Genomic DNA, 22,390 nt, shown 5'->3' on the forward strand with positions numbered 1-22,390 from the left:
ACCGCCTCAAGGGCAGTGTCCTGGAGCTTCAGACTCTTGGTCGGGAAATACAACTGGGGAGGGTGACCAGTGTCTCACCCAGGAGGCCTCACCTGCTATGCTGAACAGGGGCCTTACGGGGGGAATGGGAAGATTGGAATGGATAGACAAGGAAGAGGGAAGGAAGCGGCCGTGGCCTTGAATTAGGAACCATCCCGGCATTTGCCTGGAGGAGAAGTGGGAAACCACGGAAAACCACTTCCAGGATGGCTGAGGTGGGAATCGAACCCACCTCTACTCGTTTGACCTCCCGAGGCTGAGTGGACCCCGTTCAAGCCCTCCTACCACTGGCAGGTAATCACACTAACCACTACACCACAGAGGTGGACCCTTGTTTTACTACGAAGTGTTAATATATACATTATGACAGTAACGTTACATTCGAGTAACTGGATTCGGGATATCCATTGAAAGTCATAGGCTTAATTCACAATCTTATTTTGTTGGTGGGGGATACCCACCAATTACTCTACTCTGCCTTCTTGTGAGCTGTCATCGAAATATCCTTCTGTGTGAACTTAGTACCCATTGAATTTACGGTTAAGGTAAGGTAAGGTGAGGTAAGGTATTCTGCCCGAAGGCAGGTCCGAACCTCCGCAGAGATGTGCCTGAGCTGGAGTTTACGTACTGTATAATAAGGTGGCCAGTTTCCGCTCGTCCATACCCTTTCCCCTCACCAACAGCGCGTGGCGACCCAACCAAATCTTGACCACGCCCAATGTTGCTTAACTTCGGAGATCTCACGGGATCCGGTGTTTCAACGCGGCTACGGCCGGTGGCAATTTACGGGTAATGGTAAAAAAAAAACAACTATCTGGGCTGACATCGATGTAGAAACCATTCTACTGGAAGAGCACAAATACGTAGAATACAGTGTATAGGCCTACTGAACCTATTACCGAGCTCCATAGCTGCAGTCGCGTAAGTGCGGCCAGTATCCAGTACTCGGGAGATAGTAGGTTCGAACCCCACTATCGGCAGCGCTGAAGATGGTTTCCCGTAGTTTCCCATTTTCGCACCAGGCAAATGCTGGGGCTGCACCTTAATTAAGGCCACGGCGCTTCCTTCCCACTCCTAGGCCTTTCCTATCCCTTCGTCGCCATAAGATCTATCTGTGTCGGTGAGACATAAAGCAACTAGCACCAAAAAAAAAAAAAAAAAACTGGACCTATCTTTCTATTTTTGCAGTTAGCTAGCTTGATCCTACGGAAGTCACCGGGCTGAGTGGCTCAGACGCTTGAGGCGTTGGCATTCTGAACCCAACTTGGCAGGCTCATTCCTGGCTCAGTCCGGTGGTATTTGGAGGTGCTCAAATACGCCAGACTCGTGTTGGTAAATTTGCTGCCAAATGAATGAACTCCTGCGGAACTAAATTCCAGCACCTCGGAGTCTCCGTAAACCGTAAAAGTAGTTAGTGGGACGTAAAGCCAATAACATTATTATCCAACGGAATTCGTCGCTTCGTTTGCGGAAGATTGTATGCCTTGCCAACCTGCCGAAGTCAGTAGATTTACCGATATTAGACGCCTATATAACATTAGTAATTATGTAACTTACTATAACCTAACGAAATCCCATGGCGAAACAGCCCCGAAGAGTCATGGTCTACCAAGCGGCCGCTGCTCAGCCCGAAGACCTGCAGATTATGAAGTGTCGTGTGATCAGCAAGACGAATCCTCTAGACCGCTATTCTTGGCTTCCTAGACCGGAGCCGCCATCTCGCCGTCAAATAGCTCCTCAATTGTAATCACGTAGACTGAGTGGACCTCGAACTAGCCCTCAGATCCAGGTAAAACATCCCTGACCTGGACGAGAATCGAACCTGGCTCATCCGGGTAACATGCAGTACGCTACCCCCTACACCGGCAATTTTCTTCTATACCCTCCGCAAATGTGGGCATTCAAGTCTTCAAAAATCTCAAAGGACCATAAACGTCTGCGAAACGTTTCATTCTTAATTCAATAAGAATTTTATACTAGCCCACATTCAAACATATTATATGCATTTTTTTAAAATATCCTTAAAGGAATACAGACAGAGGTTTAATTTACATAAAAAAACTGCAATTGCCAAAAGAAAACCGCTCGTTGAAACATTTGAAATATCCCGCAGTATTTTGACAGATGCGTTGTTAAAATATGAGATCAGCCGTTTCCTGATAAGTCATGTAAAACGAGCAGCATATCACAGCAAATCCGTTTTAATTAAAACAGTTATAAGGTTTTAATTTTGACCAACATTTTTAACCACACCATTACTGATGAATCAACGTTTTCAGTCTTCTGTGGAAAATGTGATCAGTTTCTATGTGCTCGATGCGAATAAACGTTGTTAAATAATTGTTCCTGTTCAATGGGAATGAATGATTTCAAATTATTGTTGCTTTACTGGAATATGAAATTTAGGTTGTGCTCAATTCGTGAGCGCCGGAAATAGCTACACAGCATGAATCGAGAAGTTACAAATTATAAACTCATAATTGGATCCGCGCAGTATTGAGCAAGTTATGTTTTTGTGAAAGAATGTCCCTTGAGAGTCCAAAAGTTCAATACTTTATGTGATTCTTATTAATTACATATAATATATAATGTTTCGCCACTGACCACAACAACAGTATATTATTATAGACGTAAAATTGAACTTTTATACAAAAGAACACTTATAAAATGTGAAAATAATGTTTTGGGCGCTTTTATAAGTTGCAATGGATGTTAATCGTAAATTGTTTTTGCAGAGCAACCTATGTTAATTCAACAACTTTTACCAGTGACATACAAGTGTATTATGAGCTTAGAACTTTGTTAAAAAAATTAGATATAGGAAAGCGGCTGAAGATGCCTATAAAAGTTAGGCGAAACATGTCCAACAATTAGACATTAATATTATAAATATATCTGTCATTCTTCTCTTCCTTAATATGTTTACCTCCAGGGTTGGTTTTCCCCTCGGACTCAGCGACATATTCCATCTCTACCGCCTCAAGGGCAGTGTCCTGGAGCGTGAGACTTTGAGTCGGGGAATACAACTGGAGGGAATGACCAGTACCTCGCCCAGGCGGCCTCACCTGCTATGCTGAACAGGGCCTTGTGGGGGATGGGAAGATTGGAAGGGTTAGACAAGGAAGTGGGAAGGAAGCGACCGTGGCCTTAAGTTAGGTACCATCGCGGCATTTGCGTGGAGAAGTGGGAAACCACGGAAAACCACTTCGAGGATGGCTGAGGTGGGAATCGATCCCACCTCCACTCAGTTGACCTCCCGAGGGTGAGTGGACACCGTTCCAGCCCTCGTACCAATTTTCAAATTTCGTGGTAGAGCCGGGAATCGAACCGGGGCCTCCGGGTGTGGCAGCTAATCTCGCTAACCACTACACCACAGAGGCGGACGTATTACATATGCAATTAATAAAAATCACATGAAGTATTGAAAAGGTGAACTATCAGAATGGTTTCCGTGGTTTACCATTTTCACGCCAAGAAAAATACCTTCTCAGTCTTTGGCCTTTTACCTACCCCCCCCCCTCTCCCCCGTCCCCCCTGTATGCCAGCAGCATGACGTTAAATCTCTGTCATAGTAAATAGACTTTGCAATAAGGATTATCTCCCCTTGTTCTGTAGCGGTCACCTCTTAAAGTGCACTTTCTTTTCTGCAGTCTCCGTTCAATGCCCTGCTGTTGCACAACCTTGCTGCTGGTCAAGAACCTCCGCGCACACGTTTCGCATCTCCTCATCGCATTATTTCTCTTCTTTTTCATGCGCAGTTTCTGCAGAGATTTATTCACCATGAAGCTTTCTTCTCCCACCCCACTGTCTTGCATGTGATTTTATTTGTTTTGTAGCATTGCGTTAGCTACAGTTTTCCACTGTGTATCTGATGAGAATAAATAGCATCCCTCACCACGTAGGAAAAAAAAAGGCCAAGACATACTGTCCCCTTTAATTTACTTCCCATTTTACTTTCTCTTCTTTCTTGCTTGCTTGTCTTGTGTCCCTGTTGCAGGCTTTCTACATCTCCAGAACCGCGCAGTGTCGCACCGTTGCATGGCGCTCTCCATCTCACTCTGGCACTACCAAAACAGTTTTTTACCCCAGTTTTCTTTCCCACCTCTTTGGCGCGGGCTCGTCTCCTTTCCCCTACTACGTCACTGCAAGCGGCGGGCATTCCAAGCAATACCGTACTCTACCCCCACCACGCGCTCTCTCTCTCCCCCCCTCCACTGAACGATCTTCCCCTACTCCGACAGGGTTTGCAACGTATGCCTGGTGCTCACACAAGTCAGTTCAGTGTTCATATGCGCGCCTTAGCTGTCGGTGGTTGTGTTACCTTTCTGACAACGTGTGAACTGTTTCTAGTAGATTCTTTAACATTTGTCTATAAAACGAGTGACGTAATATTGTGTATGTAAACATATATTAGTGTTGTGGTGTTGTAGTTCAGTGTTTTTTTGTGTGAAGTGAATTTTGGACACCCGGTGTGGGAGGGGGTGTGTTGTAGTTTCGTAGTGCAAATATAAAACCAAATCGTAGTTTTAGCAGTGTCTTGCTTAATACGTGTGTAGTGTTGGTAATTCGGCGAGAAGGACATACCGGTACAATTGAACTTGTATCTATATTTCCGTTGAATAAGAGTGGAAGTGTGCTCCGAGGTCATTGACTATCAAATTGCATTGTTTTGGAGATCGACGGTTGTCAAACTCTAACCTATAAGAGGTTCGACACCATGTTAAATACATTATGGGTGGGAAATATCATATCGTTGGTTGTTTTAGCTAATTCGGAAAGTTGCAGTAGTTTATTATCTAGTAAAACTAAACGATAATTACTGTAGACTGTTAGGATAATTTAAATTAAACAATACGTAACATAGTGGTAATTTTTGGAAACTGTGACTTGCTGCTTAATTTATTTATAGTGTTCAGACGTGATTGTGACAATCCAAATTAGGGATAAAATTAGACCAAAGAGTGAATGAACTGTGTATTGACAGTTCGGATTTTTGCGCCTTTTAAAACTCAGCGAGCGACGAACAATCAATACTATAGTTACATCACATAGTCCAGTTTCGTCATCTAGTGACGTCACGCCATAGTAGTGGAAGTAGTAGTAGTAATACAGGAGACAAGTGCAGGAAACGGACGAGCAATACCGAGGACTCATTCTTCTGGGAACAGTCACGTGCGTGTTATACGAATTCTCAGTGCTCGGTGGAAATAAATAAAACTAGGTTGCACGTACTGGTTGTAAAAGACGCCATTCATTAGCGTTGCGGTTTCCATTTTAGATCTGAATCAGTGTTGTGTTTTAAGTGCATGTAATATAAGTTATTCGTAGTGTTTCAGTACTCGTGCGTGTGTGCGTTAGTTTGGACCTCGTTTATTCTGTGGTCTGTTTAGAACCAAGCGTGGACTAGCTGTCAGTAATCTTCTCTTCCTGCAAGTCCTTCACTGGAATGATGCAAATATGATGTCCTCATCAATGGATATTTGTGGATTACTCAACCCTTACCATCGCCATCGTCATCATCACCATCATCATAACAGCTGTAAGTTTGAACATCATGCAATCTTTCTTTTAAAAAAATGTACTTCTCTTTATTAGTAGCAAACTGTGTCCTCTCTGACACTTCAACGCATTACAATAAAGAATATATATTTCACTGTATCACATGTACCGTTTTAAACTTACATATTTGCTATTAGTTAAACTACTAATATACTAAGTGTGTTTGTTTGGACCTCATTCATCTTGTGGTCTGGTTAGAAACAAACTTAAGACTCCTGCACGACCGTCAGTAGTGTGAAGTAGATAATGTTTTCATCAATGAATATCACGCGCATACTATCATTCACAATTCACACCGTCGGTTCATGCATCTGAGAGGTACTTTTTGTTTGAAGGCTTGAAAGGATACTTTAAGTAATTCGTGTTATGAATGTGATTCGGAATTGAGTTAATAAATATAGTTTCCGTCTCGATTAATGAGAAAGCAGCTGACCTGCTAGAGGGAATGGCAAGGGAGGTAACAGAGCGTGTATTTTGTTGGTGAAAATAGGGAAGGTAATCAATTTAATGCTGAGCACATCATTCAAGGATATGAACATCAAGACACCGTGAAGATTTCCGAGTTCATCAAATTTTAGGACGAAATTTGCTTGTAATAGGGTGTTATAATATATGTGCCATAGCATAAAAGAATTATGAATCTGATGCAAGAGTTTTTGGACCGTTGCCTTCCAAATTTCTAAATTTCTTGTGTCAGTTAAGATTATAGTGTCACAGTATTAGAATATCCAAGTGTTTATAAATATAATTTTCCTGCCTAGTGTTAATTGGTTTTGATGATACGTCAGAGGATTCCGTGAGGCTCTTTCGTACATTGTTAAACAAAAGTAGATAAGACACTCATTTGCAGTGATCCACTATTCGTTCGTGAATAGTCATGACACGTTTTATCCAGTGAGATTGTAATGTACCGCGGGAACGCCTCTATGGCATGTGAAAAGCCTGGCAGGCGCATTTACTCCAATGTTTACGTGCGCCTCCCAGCTGCATGTCGAGTTTATTGAACCAGTCGTGCAGCTATATGTAGCGAGAGCCCGCCATTCCCTTCGCTTCGCTGTTTACATCTGACGTATATGACGCGGAGCACGAAGTCTACATCCTGGAAGGTGCATCAACCTTCCACGTTCCTCTCTTCCATTCATGTTCTGATTTCACTACAGTGTTTACATCGCTGTGGAGGACACGTGGCATGGAACTTTCAATATCCTCCCTTTAGCAACCCTCAATCTTATTTTTCAACTCTTTTTATTATAAAAAATGCTATTTGTTCAGGGCGTCGACCCATGTGGATCTTTTGCCCCTACTGGCACCATATTGTATGAACCTGCGTGTAATTGGAATGGCGGTAGTGTGGGAAGGACGTCATAAACACCCAGTCCTCAGGCCAGGGATATTAATAATTGCAATTAGAAAACCCTGACCCGGCCGGGAATCGAACCCGGGGCCGCCGGGTGACAGGCGAACGCGTTGCCTCCTACACCGTAGGGCCACCACACCGGTCAAAATTCTAATAAACATTTTTTTAACCAGCGGGACGCGAACCTGTCGTAACACCGAGCTCACAATCTGAGAGTTTTGACCGGTAGGGTAGGGGAGATGGCGGTACACAATTTTATTTCTAATCACTAGATTGCGTGCCAAAAGCCTGAATTAAATTCCAAACCTCTCCGCAGTGCTCATATAGAGCGAGGGCATGTGACATTGTTGATGGTGATTCGTCCGTCGGATGGAGACATAAAGCTTTGAGCAGACTCCTTGACAGGAGTAGACTACATGACGACACCGGGTTTTACACTCTCCCTACGTCATCATCCCACATCCAGACGCGCAGGTCGCCAATTGGCGTCGAACAGAAAGACCTGCACCAGGCGAGCCGAACATGTACTCGGACACACCCGGCCCTAAACTCCTCCCTTCCACTTAACCATAACCGAAAATGATTATCATAAAAACAAAAATATTTTAACTTAAGTGTGGTTATACATTTACATTATAAATACAACTTAATTTAAACCATGTTGTAGTGGTTAGTGTTATTAGCCGCCACCCCCAGAGGCCCGGGTTCGATTCCCGGCTCTGTCACGAAATTTGAAAAGTGGTACAAGGGCTGGAACGTGGTCCACTCAGCCTCGGGAGGTCAACTGAGTAGAGGATTGTTCGATTCCCATCTCAGCCATCCTCGAAGTAGTTTTCTGTGGTTTCCCACTTCTCCTCCAGGCAAATGCCGGGATGGTACCTAACTTAAGTCCACGACTGCTATTTTCCCCTCTTCCTTGTCTATCCCTTCCGATCTTCCCATTCCTCAACAAGGCCCCTGTCCAGCACAGCAGGTGAGGCCACCTGGGTGAGGTACTGTTCCTCCTCACCAGTTGTATCACGACCTGAAGTCTCACGCTCCAGGACACTGACCTTCAGGCAGTAGAGGTGGGATCCCTCGTTGAGTCCGAGGGAAAGACCAACCTTGGACGGTAAACGAATTAAGAAAGAAGGAAAATGAAAAACCTACAACCTGTTTTCCAGTCATTGACCGGGTCAGGGACGTAATGAATGAAGCAGATATAGGCTATTAGTACGATGGGGTCGCCACTCCCAAAGTGATTTATTAATGAATGATAGATGCTATAAAATGAGAATGGAGAGTGTTGCTGGAATGAAACATGACAGGGAAAACCGGAGTACCCGGAGAAAAACCTGTCCCGCCTCCGCTTTGTCCAGCACAAATCTCACATGGAGTGACCGGGATTTGAACCACGGTATCCAGCGGTGAGAGGCCGACGCGCTGCCGTCTGAGCCACGGAGGCTCTTAAGAAAGAAAGAATATCAATAAAATCTAAAGAACAAATATAATAATTTCAGCAAGATGATCTAAAGTTCTTCAAGTTAGTAGAATTACTAGACTAATATTCACTGAAATAGAGTTCTAGAGTCTGACACCCGACACTTGGAACAACCGGTTGAAAACAGCAGTTTAGTTGTGAAAATGGCAGTGGTATGGGAACGGGAACATGTATTGTTGTTGTTGTTGTTGTTGTTGTTTGAGTCATCAGTCCATAGACTGGTTTGATGCAGCTCTCCATGCCACCCTATCCTGTGCTAACCTTTTCATTTCTACGTAACTATTGCATCCTACATCTGCTCTAATCTGTTTGTCATATTCATACCTTGGTCTACCCCTACCGTTCTTGCCACCTACACTTCCTTCAAAAACCTACTGAACAAGTCCTGGGTGTCTTAAGATGTGTCCTATCATTCTATCTCTTCTTCTCGTCAAATTTAGCCAAATCGATCTCCTCTCACCAATTCGATTCAGTATCTCTTCATTCGTGATTCGATCTATCCATCTCACCTTCAGCATTCTTCTGTAACACCACATTTCAAAAGCTTCTATTCTCTTTCTTTCTGAGCTAGTTATCGTCCATGTTTCACTTCCATACAATGCCACGCTCCACACAAAAGTCTTCAAAAACATCTTTCTAATTCCGATATCAATGTTTGAAATGAGCAAATTTCTTTTCTTAAGAAAGCTCTTCCTTGCTTGTGCTAGTCTGCATTTTATGTCGTCCTTACTTCTGCCATCGTTGGTTATTTTACTACCCAAGTAACAGTATTCATCTACTTCCTTTAAGACTTCGTTTCCTAATCTAATATTTCCTACATCACCTGCCTTCGTTCGACTGCACTCCATTAGTTTTGTTTTGGACTTATTTATTTTCATCTTGTACTCCTTACCTAAGACTTCATCCATACCATTCAGCAACTTCTTGAGATCTTCTGCAGTCTCAGATAAAATAACAATATCATCGGCAAATCTCAAGGTTTTGATTTCCTCTCCTTGGACTGTGATTCCCTTTCCAAATTTCTCTTTGATTTCCTTTACTGCCTGTTCTATGTAAACATTGAAAAGGAGAGGAGACAAACTGCAGCCTTGCCTCACTCCTTTCTGGATTGCTGCTTCTTTTTCATAGCCCTCGATTCTTATCACTGCAGACTGATTTTTATACAGGTTGTAGATAATTCTTCGTTCACGGTATCTGATCCCTATCATCTTCAGAATCATACATAGCCTGGTCCAATCAACATTATCGAATGCCTTTTCTAGATCTACGAATGCCATGTACGTGGGCTTGTCCTTCTTGATTCGATCCTCTAAGATCAGACGTAAAGTCAGGATTGCTTCACGTGTTCCTACATTTCTTCTGAAGCCAAATTGATCTTCCCCCAACTCAGCTTCAACTTGTTTTTCCATTCTTCTGTAAATAATACGTGTTAAAATTTTGCAGGCATGGGATACTAAACTAATAGTGCGGTAGTTTTCACACCTGTCAGCACCAGCTTTCTTGGGAATAGGTATAACAACATTCTGCCGAAAATCGGATGGGACTTCTCCTGTCTCATACATCTTGCACACTAAATGAAATAACCTTACCATGCTGGTTTCTCCTAAGGCAGTCAGTAATTCAGAGGGAATATCATCAATTCCAGGTGCCTTGTTCCTATTTAGGTCACTCACAGCTCTGTCAAACTCTGACCTCAAAATTGGGTCTCCCATTTCATCAGCATCAACAGCCTCTTCATGTTCCAGAACGAAATTATCTACATCATTACCTTGATACAACTGTTGGATATGCTCCTGCCATCTTTCTGCTTTGTCTTCTTTCCCTAGAAGTGGCTTTCCATCTGAGCTCTTAATATTCATGCACCTAGATTTCCTTTCTCCAAAGGTTTCCTTAATTTTCCTGTATGCAGCATCTAACTTTCCCAGGACCATACAGCCTTCGACATCCTTGCACTTCTCCTTCAGCCATTCTTCCTTAGCTACCTTGCACTTTCTATCCACTTCATTCTTTAATCGCCTGTATTCTTTTCTGCCCTCTTCATTTCTAGCATTCTTGTATTTTCGTCGTTCATCAATCAGGTCTAGTATCTCCTGAGTTATCCACTGATTCTTAGTTGATCTTTTCTTCCTTCCTAAAATTTCTTCAGCAGCCCTACTGACTTCATTTTTCATGACTCTCCACTCTTCCTCTACTGTGTTTCCTTCGGCCTTTTCATTTAGTCCTTGTGCAACATGTTCCTTGAAACAATACATCACACTCTTTTCTTTCAACTTGTCTAGATCCCATCTTTTTGCATTCTTTCCTTTCTTCAATTTCTTCAACTTCAGACGGCATTTCATGACCAACAAGTTGTGGTCAGAGTCCACGTCTGCTCCTGGGAAAGTTTTGCAATCCAACACCTGGTTTCTGAATCTCTGCCTAATCATAATGAAGTCTATTTGATACCTTCCAGTGTCTCCAGGTCTCGTCCACGTATACAGCCGTCGTTTGTGGTGTTTGAACCAAGTATTGGCGAGGACTAAATTATGGTCAGTGCAGAATTCAACCAGCCGACTTCCTCTTTCGTTCCTTTGTCCCAATCCAAATTCTCCTACTGTGCTACCTTCTCTTCCTTGGCCTACCACTGCGTTCCAGTCTCCCATCACAATTAGATTCTCGTCGCCTTTGACACATTGTATTAAATCTTCTATCTCCTCATATATTCTTTCAATTTCTTCATCATCCGCTGAACTAGTAGGCATATAGACCTGCACTATTGTGGTGGGCATTGGTTTGGTGTCTATCTTGGCGACAATAATTCTTTCACTATGCTGGTCGTAGTAGCTTATCCGCTGCCCTATTTTCTTATTCATTATTAAACCAACTCCTGCATTACCCTTGTTTGATTTTGTGTTGATAATTCGGTAGTCGCCTGACCAAAAATCCTGTTCTTCCTGCCAACGTACTTCACTTATACCAACTACATCTAACTTTAGCCTATCCATCTCCCTTTTCAGATTCTCTAACCTACCACAACGATTCAAACTTCTAGCATTCCACGCTCCGACTCGCAGAATGTCAGTATCCATCTTCCTGGTGATCGCCCCCTCTCGTGTAGTCCCCACCCGGAGATCCGAATGGGGGACTAGTTTACCTCCGGAATATTTTACCCGGGAGGAAGCCATCATCAGTCCATCATTCATACAGAGAGAGCTGCATGTCCTCGGGAGGTGGTTACGGCTGTAGTTTCCCGTTGCTTTCAGCCGTGTAGCAGTATCAACACAGCTAAGCCATGTTGAGTATTATTACAAGGCCGTATGTCAATCATCTAGACTGCCGCCCTTGCAACTACCGAAAGGCTGCTACCCCCCTTTCGATGAACCATTCGTTAGTCTGGTCTCTCAACAGATACCCATCCGATATGGTTGCACCTGCGGCTCGGCTATCTGCATCATTGGGACACGCAAGCCTCCCCACCGCGGCAAGGTCACATGGTTCGCAGAGGAGGGAACATGTATCACGGTCGTGAAAGGAGGAAAGTGAGTTCAACAAAGAAAAAAGGTAGGGGGATTCTGATTCATTCAACAGTCTAGAAACTTCAGTAGCTTTGTGTAGCTTACGTTGATCCTCGAATTTCAACCAGCCTGGTCTTTCAAAATAAGGAGAGCAATTTAATTATGAACCTTGTTGTCTAAAGGGGTCTAGCATCTAGGTCATCGGTCCCTAGCAATTTAATGAAAATATTAAAGTTATACATGAATTTATTGTTTTCTGTAGCTTATTGGTCTGTTTTGTAATTGCATGAGTGCAATATCGCAGTAATTAAATAACAGGAGTATGAGTGTCTAATCCATTCTAATTTATAAATTTCGTGTGGGAGGTAGGATCTGTATTTTCTCAGTTTCAAATATATTTAATATACCATCGTGTGTGTGTATATATATATTTTCTCAAAGAGATATCGCCTGACAAAATTGTAAGTGATTTTAAACAACATAATTGTGTACTTGAAAATCCACAGCCTGTATCCGGAGAAAAACCGTCTCGCCTCCTCTTTGTTCAGCACAAATCTCACATGGATTGACTAGGATTTGAACCACTGAACTTAGCGGTGAGAGGCCGGGACAGGTTTTCCGTGTCGTCATTCATTCCAGCAACACTCTCCAATATTATTTCCTTTCGTCTGCCATTCATTAATCACTGGCCCAGAGGAGTGTGACAGGCTTCGGCAGCCGGCACAATTCCTATCCTCGCCGCTAGATGGAGGTTTCATTCTTTCCATTCCTGACCCGGTTTAATGACTGGAAACAGGATGTGGATTAAAAAAAAATAGCGATTACTGTCCAAGAAACTTGGCCTATACCCCAGAATGCCACAGGAAGGAAATATGTCTAACAACAGTGGAATAAATTATGATGGGGTGAAATCCGTAGCTTCTTCTTTCTTCTTCTTTTGCTACCGCTTTTCCCGCTAACTGCGTAGCACATGCGGATTTGGCCCTGTTTTACGACCGGATGCCCTTCCTGACGCCAACCTATATGAAGGGATGTAATCACTATTGCGTGTTTCTGTGGTGGTTGATATTGTGGTATGTTGTCTGAATATGATGAGGGGAGTGTTGGAACGGACACATATACCCAGTCCCCGAGCCAGAATAATTAATTAGAAGCGATCAGAATCCCCGACCCGGCCAGGAATCGAACCCGGGACACTCTGAACCGAAGGGCAATACGCTGACGAGTCGGGAGTGAAATCCGTAGCATTCAGAATAAATCTGGTGAGCTCATCACAGATAACATGGGAGCACAGAATTAAAAATTCGGTGGGAGTAGAATGAGGATAGAAACAATCACAGTTAAGGGAAAAGAAAGCATGGTTAAAATAGTGCGGTTCTATAAGAGCAATTAAGAGTGACCCATTGGAGCAGAATGATGCTTGGGTAATTCCCACTTCTGATTAGGTGGAGCAGTTCTGTAGAACGGTGATCAACCAAGCACGCCCAACCATACATGTGTGATTCCGTTCTTGCAGTCCATATTAGCTTTCTCTTTATTACTGCGGCATACTGAGGGAAAAAGTACGGGGTCACAGAGATGTAATGGTGGAGTTCTGTTTTATGACTGTGCATGGCACGATGATGAGAATACAATGCTGGTTTTGCTGGCGAAACTAACGACATTAATTTGCATGTACATGATAACAGTGACTGCTAAAATGTCTTTATTGAATGGCTAACAAAGAAGTATTATCTAATTGAACATTTTAAGTTTCACGGCCGTTTTACACTTCTTATCTAACACTCCACTTTTCGCAACGATAAGTCATGAAGCCATAAATTAAAATTGTCATAATAGTAAAAATAACAGGCAGGGCTGTGAGTGTAGAACAGCGCCTGAAGGTACCGGAATACTCCAGCCACGTGTGGTTAGATTTGAATGTATGCTAAGTGCTCAGCACGGAGGCTGGTTTGATCCTCAACAGTTCCACCATCAGCTGCCTTGGTGTCACTGAAGAGGCGTACTAGGGAAATGAGAAGTGAGGTAGTTTCCCCTTGTTTTCCTCACTGGGCCAGAAGTTGCTATTACATATCAGTCTGCCAAGCCCACAAAAAATGAACGCACCAGCTGACCCTATGAGAAATATTTTCACTCTGTCCAAGGCAGGGACTGGCTGCATAAAGAATGGCATTATTAGTATCACTCATACCTCGGTCACTTTCATGTTCTCAAAGCCAAGGATGAGACTGAGACAGGTTAATGAAAGTAACAAAATTGCTCTAGACCATACCACAGGATATAGTGCTTTTAGAGCACTAGGTCTTGCCAGCAAAGACGGCACGTAAAAGAACTCCTACAGGACAAAATTCCGGCACCCTACATCTCCATTAAACTCGCGGCGCCATTTCACTGTACTTGCATATCTAGAAGGTCAGACACCACTGCTCACGACAGCAGACCCGTAGTCCCAGTCATCATTCACCAGGTGACTTTAGCTTTACGCAATCGGTTGGATATAAACTTAACTACCTTCTGTCAGGTTACGTCTCAAAACTCACGACTCTCAGAACTCACGGGCTATAATTAGTAGAAAATAGTATCAAAACTCACGACTACAAAGTAGTAGCTAAATTAACATTCTAATGAGACTCAAAATTCACGACTGCGGAGAGCAGGAAGGGTGAGATGCGCGGTGACTCACGCTGCTCTTCAACCGCTGGTTGTCCACCCACTTTTCGAATGGGATATCCCATGTATTGTTAACAGGAATTATCCTACCATAGACCCACTTCTCCGAGTATAGCCTAACACTGACCTTTACTCAGTTCGAATCCCACTGTCTGCAGTCCTGAAGATGGTTTTCTGTAGTTCCCCATTTTTACATCAGGCAAATGCTGGGCCGGTACCTTTTATCAGCAAGTCCTTTCCCGGCCTTGCCGCACATGTGGATTTGGCCCTGTTTTACTGCTGGATGCCCTTCCTGATGCCAACCCTAAATGGAGGGATGTAATCACTCTTGCGTGGTTTTTTTTTGTGCTATGGGCTTTACGTCGCACCGACCCAGATAGGTCTTATGGTGACGATGGGATAGGAAAGGCCTAGGAGATGGAAGGAAGCGGCCGTGGCCTTAATTAAGGTACAGCCCCAGCATTTGCCTGGTGTGAAAATGGGAAACCACGGAAAACCATTTTCAGGGCTGCCGATAGTGGGATTCGAACCTACTATCTCCCGGATGCAAGCTCACAGCCGCGCGCCTCTACGCGCACGGCCAACTCGCCCGGTCTTGCGTGTTTCTGTGATGGTTGGTAGTATATTATGTTGTCTGAATATGAAGAGGGGAGTGTTGGAACAAATACAAACACCCAGTCCCCAGCCAGAAAATATAATCAAACGCGATTAAAATCCCCGACCAGGCCGGGAATCGAACTCGGGACTCTGTGAACCGAAGGCCTCAACGCTGACCATTCAGCCACGGAGACAGGCAGTTTGTTTACAAACATAAAAGAGTGCGTTTTTTCCTGCAAACGACTGTAGAATGTCTGAGGGCGCGTGTAGTGTTTAAACCACACAGCTGTCGACAAGACTTTCACCAAAGTTAATACCAAGCTAGGATTTGGCATTTTTATGGCTTCTCTCCAAGACGGTCGCATTTCGAATCCCGGCCAGTGCAAGTAGAATATTTGAGATGGAAAGTTCATATTCACACTCCAAGCTGGAGATCCCTTGACTGTGATAATCGAATCAATAGTCACGCGAAAGAAACTTGCTGATGTTGCTGTTGATGAGCGTTTTGTACTTTTTGTTGGTTCCACCGTCTCCATTTGATTCGGTAGAGAACTGCATCGGGGTGTAGCATATCAGCACTTCGTGGCGTGCGTCCTCTCTCATTTTTTTTTTTTGTTTGTTTTTCCTGGCAGCTCACTATTGCTCTCGCTTCCTGCTCGCAGCACGTGTCCGTCGTAGTGAGATCGTCTGCAGAATGCTACTGGAGATGGTCTTGATCATAGTCGTCTTTCACTGGTTTCCTCCTGTTTAGCAGAGCTAAGAAACAAGAACAAGCCGGGCTGAGTGGCTCAGACGGTTAAGGCGCTAGCCTTCTAACCCCAACTTGGCAGGTTCGATCCTGGCTCAGTCCGGTGGTATTTGAAGGTGCTCAAATACGACAGCCCCGTGTCGGTAGATTTACTGGCACGTTAAAGAACTCCTGCGGGACTAAATTCCGGCACCTCGGCGTCTCCGAAGACCTTAAAAAGTAGTTAGTGGGACGTAAAGCAAATAACATTATTATTAAACAAGAACAATGGATGGAAAACTAGCATTATCATAGGACATATAGCCTAAGTAAAGAGACCAACATTTTTACACCGGGCAAATGTACCGTAATTAAGGCAACGGTCGCTTCCTTCCCAATCCTATTCCTTTCATATCCCTTATCTGTGTAAAGCAGATTGTAATAATAATAATAATAATAATAATAATAATAATAATAATAATAATAATAGTCCGCCTCTGTTTATGTAGTGGTTAGTATGATTAACTGCCACATACGAAGGTCCGGGTTCGATTCCCGGCTCTGCCATGAAATTTGAAAAGTGGCACGATGGCTGGAACGGGGTCCACTCAGCCTCGGGAGGTCAACTGAGTGTAGGGGGGGGGGGGTTCGATTCCCTCCTCAGTCATCCTCGATGTGGTTTTCCGTGGTTTCCCACATCTCCTCCAGGCAAATGCCGGAATGGTACCTAACTTAAGGCCACGGCCGCTTCCTTCAATCTTCCTTGTCTATTCCTCCCAATCTTCCTATCCCCCTCCCCACAAGGCCCCTGTTCAGCATAGCAGGTGAGGCAGTCTAGGATAGGTACTGGTCCTCTCCCCAGTTGTATCCCCCGATGCTCACGCTCCAGAGCACTGCGCTTGAGGCGGTGGAGGTTGGATCTGTCGGTGAGTCCGATGGAAAAACCAACCCTAGAGGGTAAACGGATTAAGAAAGAAAGAAAGAAAGAAAGAAAATAATAATAATAATAATAATAATAATAATAATAATAATAATAATAATAATAATACCGAGGGGGTTAGGTACACCGTTTGGGTCGCGGAGCTGTGGGCTTGCATTCGAGAGATGGTGAATTCGAATCCCATTGTCTGCAGTCCTGAAGATGGTTTTCTGTAGTTTCCCATTTTTACTCCAGGCAAATGCTGGGGTGGTACCTTTTATTAGCAAGTCCTTTCCCGCCCTTGCATCGCCGAAAACCTTGGGTGTAATAGCGCGACGTTAAATCGCAAGCACATTAAGAAAGAAGAATATACTCTTATATGGCGTCTCTGACGTGTGTGTCGAGATTGCGGAATCGATTAGCGCACTTTTCCGAAGGGCGGAGTGTCTACTCCTGAGGTTTATTACATCGATTCAGATTATTTTGTAAGTTCCTGTGATTGCCCATATGCTCGATGCCTCGCTTTTCAAAATTGCATCACAAATGTGAGATCGAGTCCTATTTTTCTTACTCTAGCTGTTAAGTGCCGTATTAATAGAGGTACGATTTCGGCAACGCTCGGATGCGAAAGAGGTAGCGACTAAGAAAGTCACAGTCCCAACTTTTGCCTTGTGTGGAAATGAGGATCCTTAAAATACCATTTTCAGAATTACCGAGATGGGGTTCGAACCCATGATACCGAGCTCGATAGCTGCAGTCGCTTAAGTACGGCCAGTATCCAGTATTCGGGAGATAGTAGGTTCGAACCCCACTGTCGGCAGCTCTGAAAATGGTTTTTCCGTGGTTTCCCATTTTCACACTAGGCAAATGCTGGGGCTGTACCTTAATTAAGGCCACGGCCGCTTCCTTCCCACTCCTAGCCCTTCCCTGTCCCATCGTTGCCACAAGACCTATCTGTGTCGGTGCGACGTAAAGTAACTAGCGAACCCATGATCTCACATATGCAAGCTCGCAGTTAAGCGACCCGCAACCATTTCACTCAATTGAGGCCTTATTTCCATATGTTGTACGTTAATATTATTTTGGCTCCGCCGGCTGCGCGTCGGCCTCTCACCGCTGAGTTCCGTGATTCAAATCATGGTCATTCCATGTGAGATTTGCGTTGGACAAAGTGGAGGCGTGACGGGTTTTCCTCCGGGTTCTCCTTGTTTCCTTCTTTCATTCCGGCAACACTCTTCAGTATCATTTCATTTTACGTGTCAGCCATTAATTAGTGCTCCAGAGGAGTGCGATAGGCTTCGGCTGCCGGCACAATTCCTATCCCCGCCGCTAGATGGGGCTTCATTCATTCCATTTCTGACCCGATTGGACGACTGGAAACAGGATGTGGATTTTCATTTTCATTATTTTGACTGATCAGTGATGTAAAATGGAGGCTACTTGCTCCAGTTTCTAAACAAAGTAAAAATTAATTAATTTAATGTTATTGGCTTTACGTCCCACTAACTATTCTTTTACGGTTTTCGGGGACGCTGAGGTGCCGGAATTTAGTCCCGAGGCTGACGTATTTCATCACCTTCAAATACCACCGGACTGAGCCAGGGTCGAACCTGCCAAGTTGGGATCAGAAGTCCAGCACGTTAACAGTCTGAACCACTCAGTCCGGCAAAGTAAAGATTGATTGTAGTGATATTTGCTTTTACTTCCCTAAGTATAAACGTCCGGAGGCCCCGGGTTCGATTCCCGGCTAGGTCAGGGATTTTTACCTAGACCTGAGGGCTGGTTCGAAGTCCACTCAGCCTACGTGATCAGAATTGAGGAGCTATCTGACGGTGAGATAGCGGCCCCGGTCTAGAAAACCAAGAATAACGGCCGAGAGGATTAGTCATGCTGACCACACGACGCCTCGTAATCTGCAGGCCTTCGGGCTGAGCAGCGGTCGCTTGGTAGGCCAAGGCCCTTCAAGGGCTGTAGTGCCATGGGGTTTGGTTTGGTTTGGTTTGGTTTAAGTATAAACGTGCTTCAATATGCAACAGCAAGCGACCTTTTGAGGAAAGAAGAAAGAACGTATTTTTTCCCTCAAAAGCTGGAGAACGTTGATGCCACAGTCTAATAATTGAAGGGTTGGATGCAAGAACCAGGCAGCTCCACTTTTCGTCAAAATGGACATTTTCATATATATCGAATGTAAACAAATAGGCGCACATTTCTGTGCAAGAACCATGCAACTCCAATGACTTCCATTGGCGATACAAAGGAAAAGGAGCCGCATGGAGATAGCATTCATCATAATTTTAATGCAAGAACAAGGCAGCTCCAGGAGCCACCTGATTCTTCTGTCGATTTTAGTTCAGTGCATCGTCACTGGTGCCGAAGCTTCGGAATAGTAGAAAAAGAAAAACGGAAGAGAGAAAGACTGTATGTTCCTAATGACTATGTGAACCTCATAAGAGGGTTAAGCTCAAAATTTGTTGTCAAACAAATTGAGAGAGACAGCTTTCTAGACTATAAAGGTACTTTTGAAGAATCCTTCAAGAAGAATGTTAGTGGTGTAGGTAAAGAGAAGTTCTCCATTTCAAAATATCGGTTGTTTATTCATAGTGAAGAACTTTGTGGAACTGTTAAATGTTCAATGAATGCATCAATTTTTTCTCTACAAGAGTTTCCTCTCTTGAAGAAGAACAGTACTCCAAAGTTACCTCACGCGAGTCAGAAACTTTTATCCAGAAGCCCTGCACATCAAGGAAGCAAAATTTCGGGATGTAATGGTACTGGCCAAACGCTGTGTACCTCGCACTGACAAGTGGTATTACAGCAACATAACCAGCCAATCAAGAGAAAATAATGTGAACACCTCATCTGGAAGTGAATAACATCAACTGTCATACTGTAATAGTGGATACAATTAATATTTCAGGTTCTTAAAATTTATGTGACCGAGCTCGATAGCTGCAGTCGCTTAAATGCGGCCAGTATCCAGTATTCGGGAGATAGTAGGTTCGAACCCCACTGTTGGCAGCCCTGAAAATGGTTTTCCGTGGTTTACCATTTTCACACCAGACAAATGCTGGGGCTGTACCTTAATTAAGGCCACGGCCGCTTCCTTCCCACTCCTAGCCCTTTCCTGTCCCATCGTCGCCATAAGACCTATCTGTGTCGGTGCGACGTAAAGCAGCTAGCAAAAAAAAAAAATCTGTGACTTATTATGACGTGTTTACATATTGAAATACTGTAATTTATTTTGCAAAAATGCAGTTTTTGGTAAATAAAACCACAGAAATCACTGAATGAAACATTTTCTATGCAAGAACCAGGTGGCTCCAAAATTAATTTATTGCTATAAAAGACAAGAAAATGGAAAATTCTGCTGCAATACAGACTAAATGTATCAAGGAGGTTATAATTAACATACTGACAGAAATAAGTATTTATACCATCATTCATACTTATTTTATACAGTTTTTTCTTGTTCCTGAAAAGTTAGACAAAATGGAGCTGCCTGGTTCTTGCATCCAACCCTTCAATTAGGCCTATGGAAGATCCATTCCTAATAATTCATATTGGTGTTTCTGCCAAAGCAACAGTCCATCATTACCGTTCCACCTTCGAATCGTGGAGTCTAAGCGATCCCCTAGGTCTCTTTTTCTCTGACGTAGTGATATTATGCAACGTTCTCAGCTCGTTGACGAAGGGTGCAGACCATTTCCTGGTCAGCGCGATTGAAATTTACAGTTCCTCAAACTACCAACAAAAATGCTGTATTATATAGAAACCTAATTAAATAACACACCAAGCCCAAATTGAGTCGACGTGCTAAAATGCCTCACTGGTACCGGGACCTCCCGGCACCGATGAAAATCTGAAGGAGCTAAGATACGGCACTATCGTGTTGGTAGATTCGCCGGCATGTAAACAAAAAAATGCCGTACGGGAAAAAATTCCAGCAGCACCTCAAAAGAAGTTAGTGGGACGTAAATCTAATAACATCAATTTATGTTTGATGGAGAATCGAACTAGCGATCTTCTTGGTGAGCGAAGCACAATGGTGCTGTCTTAGATGGGAAACCGTTTAGAAATGCAGGCTTCTTCCCTCACCCCTCTGAGCTGGTGCTGTTAGACGGGAGATTAAGAGATATTTTATCAGGATATTTCACTTCCTATAGGAAAATATCCGGTCTAGAAAGCCAAGAATAACGCCCAAGAGGATTCGTCATACTGACCACGCAACACCTCGTAATCTGCAGGCCTTCGGACTGAGCAGCGGTCGCTTTTTAGGCAATGGCCCTTCTGGGCTGTTGCGCCATGGGATTTAGTTTTTTCGCATCGTTTTAGTGAATGCTAAAACTAGATTTCTAACCTTCAGCTCCCATTTTCACCGCGGCCACTCCGAGCACTGTATGTGACGTAGTTATTGCGCAGTTGTAATTGTCACACCAGAGAGTCGAATTTCAGACGTCGCATGTTTTCCAAGTGGCTTTGCCTCAGGCAGTGTTTCTTCGTTCGTTGTCAGGCTTATCTTGTTACGCCTGATACACACCACGTCAAAACAACATTCTTGGGTTCCATTAGGCATTCTGACCGTCATGAAAAAACAAAATTGAATTTTAAGAATGCACAAAATCTTTAACGTCGAAACCTTACACCCCCTCACCCCCACCCCCGTTTTTCATCTATGTATTTCCTGTATTGAAAGTTGTCGAGGGTTTCATGTGGTATAGTGGAAATGTTTATGTAACGCCCGTGATGCAGGGGTAGCGTGTCTGCCTCTTACCCGGAGGCCCCGGGTTCGATTCCCGACCAGGTCATGGATTTTTTTGTCTGGATCTCGGGGCTGGTTCGAGGTCTACTCAGCCTACGTGATTACAAATGAGGAGCTATCTGACGGTGAGATACCGGCCCCGGTCTAGGAAGCCAAGAATAACGGCCAAGAGGATTCGTCGTGGTGACACACGACAACTCATAATCTGCAAGCCTTCGGGCTGAGCAGCGGTCTGCTAGGCCAAGGCCCTTCGGGGCTGTTGTGCCATGTTTTGTTTTTTAGCTTAGTCAGCCGCATGGGTCATTCTAAGATAGATTGTCATGTCAGAATTTTCAAATGCAGGATTCTTAAAGTGCCGGGCATATAATACAAAAATCCATAGGCAAGCAACTCAGTGTTGAAAACATCCTAGGGATATGAGCTACGAATTTTAGGTAAACAGATATAATAAAAGTATGAGAATATATTCATTATTTACGAGCAGTTTCCCGTTGGCTCCGCCCGCAAATGTACAAAGTATGGTGTTGTTCGTTACTATCCTCACGGATGTATTTGCAAAGTTTCGAGTTCATGAAACAAAGCTCATGATCTGCTGTGGGAATAGAATGTAATATTACGTCAACAAAACACTTGACAATACATCACACAAACAAATTTAATTAAACGTTCCTTGGAACAACACTACGCGCCGAACTGTTCAAAAGTACGGTACTTCAAAGTTCTTCGTCATGGAGAAAAATGTACTCATATAACTTTTCTCATAATCTACCAATTTAAGTAGTTATTGCC

At 43.7% G+C, this 22,390-nt stretch overlaps 1 protein-coding gene across 1 annotated transcript in view; it reads left to right on the forward strand.

Annotated features, from left to right (window-relative positions):
* The first annotated feature begins 4,337 nt into the window (after positions 1–4,337).
* LOC136875863 (growth factor receptor-bound protein 10) overlaps positions 4,338–22,390 on the forward strand; it is a 1,220,440-nt gene continuing 1,202,387 nt past the window's right edge. Inside the window, exon 1 of the mRNA XM_067149484.2 lies at positions 4,338–5,578. Coding sequence (XP_067005585.2) covers positions 5,497–5,578 — 82 coding nt within the window. The 5' untranslated portion in view covers positions 4,338–5,496. The remainder of the gene's footprint in view (positions 5,579–22,390) is intronic.

This window comes from Anabrus simplex, chromosome 6, assembly GCF_040414725.1.
Source record: "Anabrus simplex isolate iqAnaSimp1 chromosome 6, ASM4041472v1, whole genome shotgun sequence".
Classification (NCBI taxonomy): Eukaryota; Metazoa; Arthropoda; class Insecta; order Orthoptera; family Tettigoniidae; genus Anabrus; species Anabrus simplex.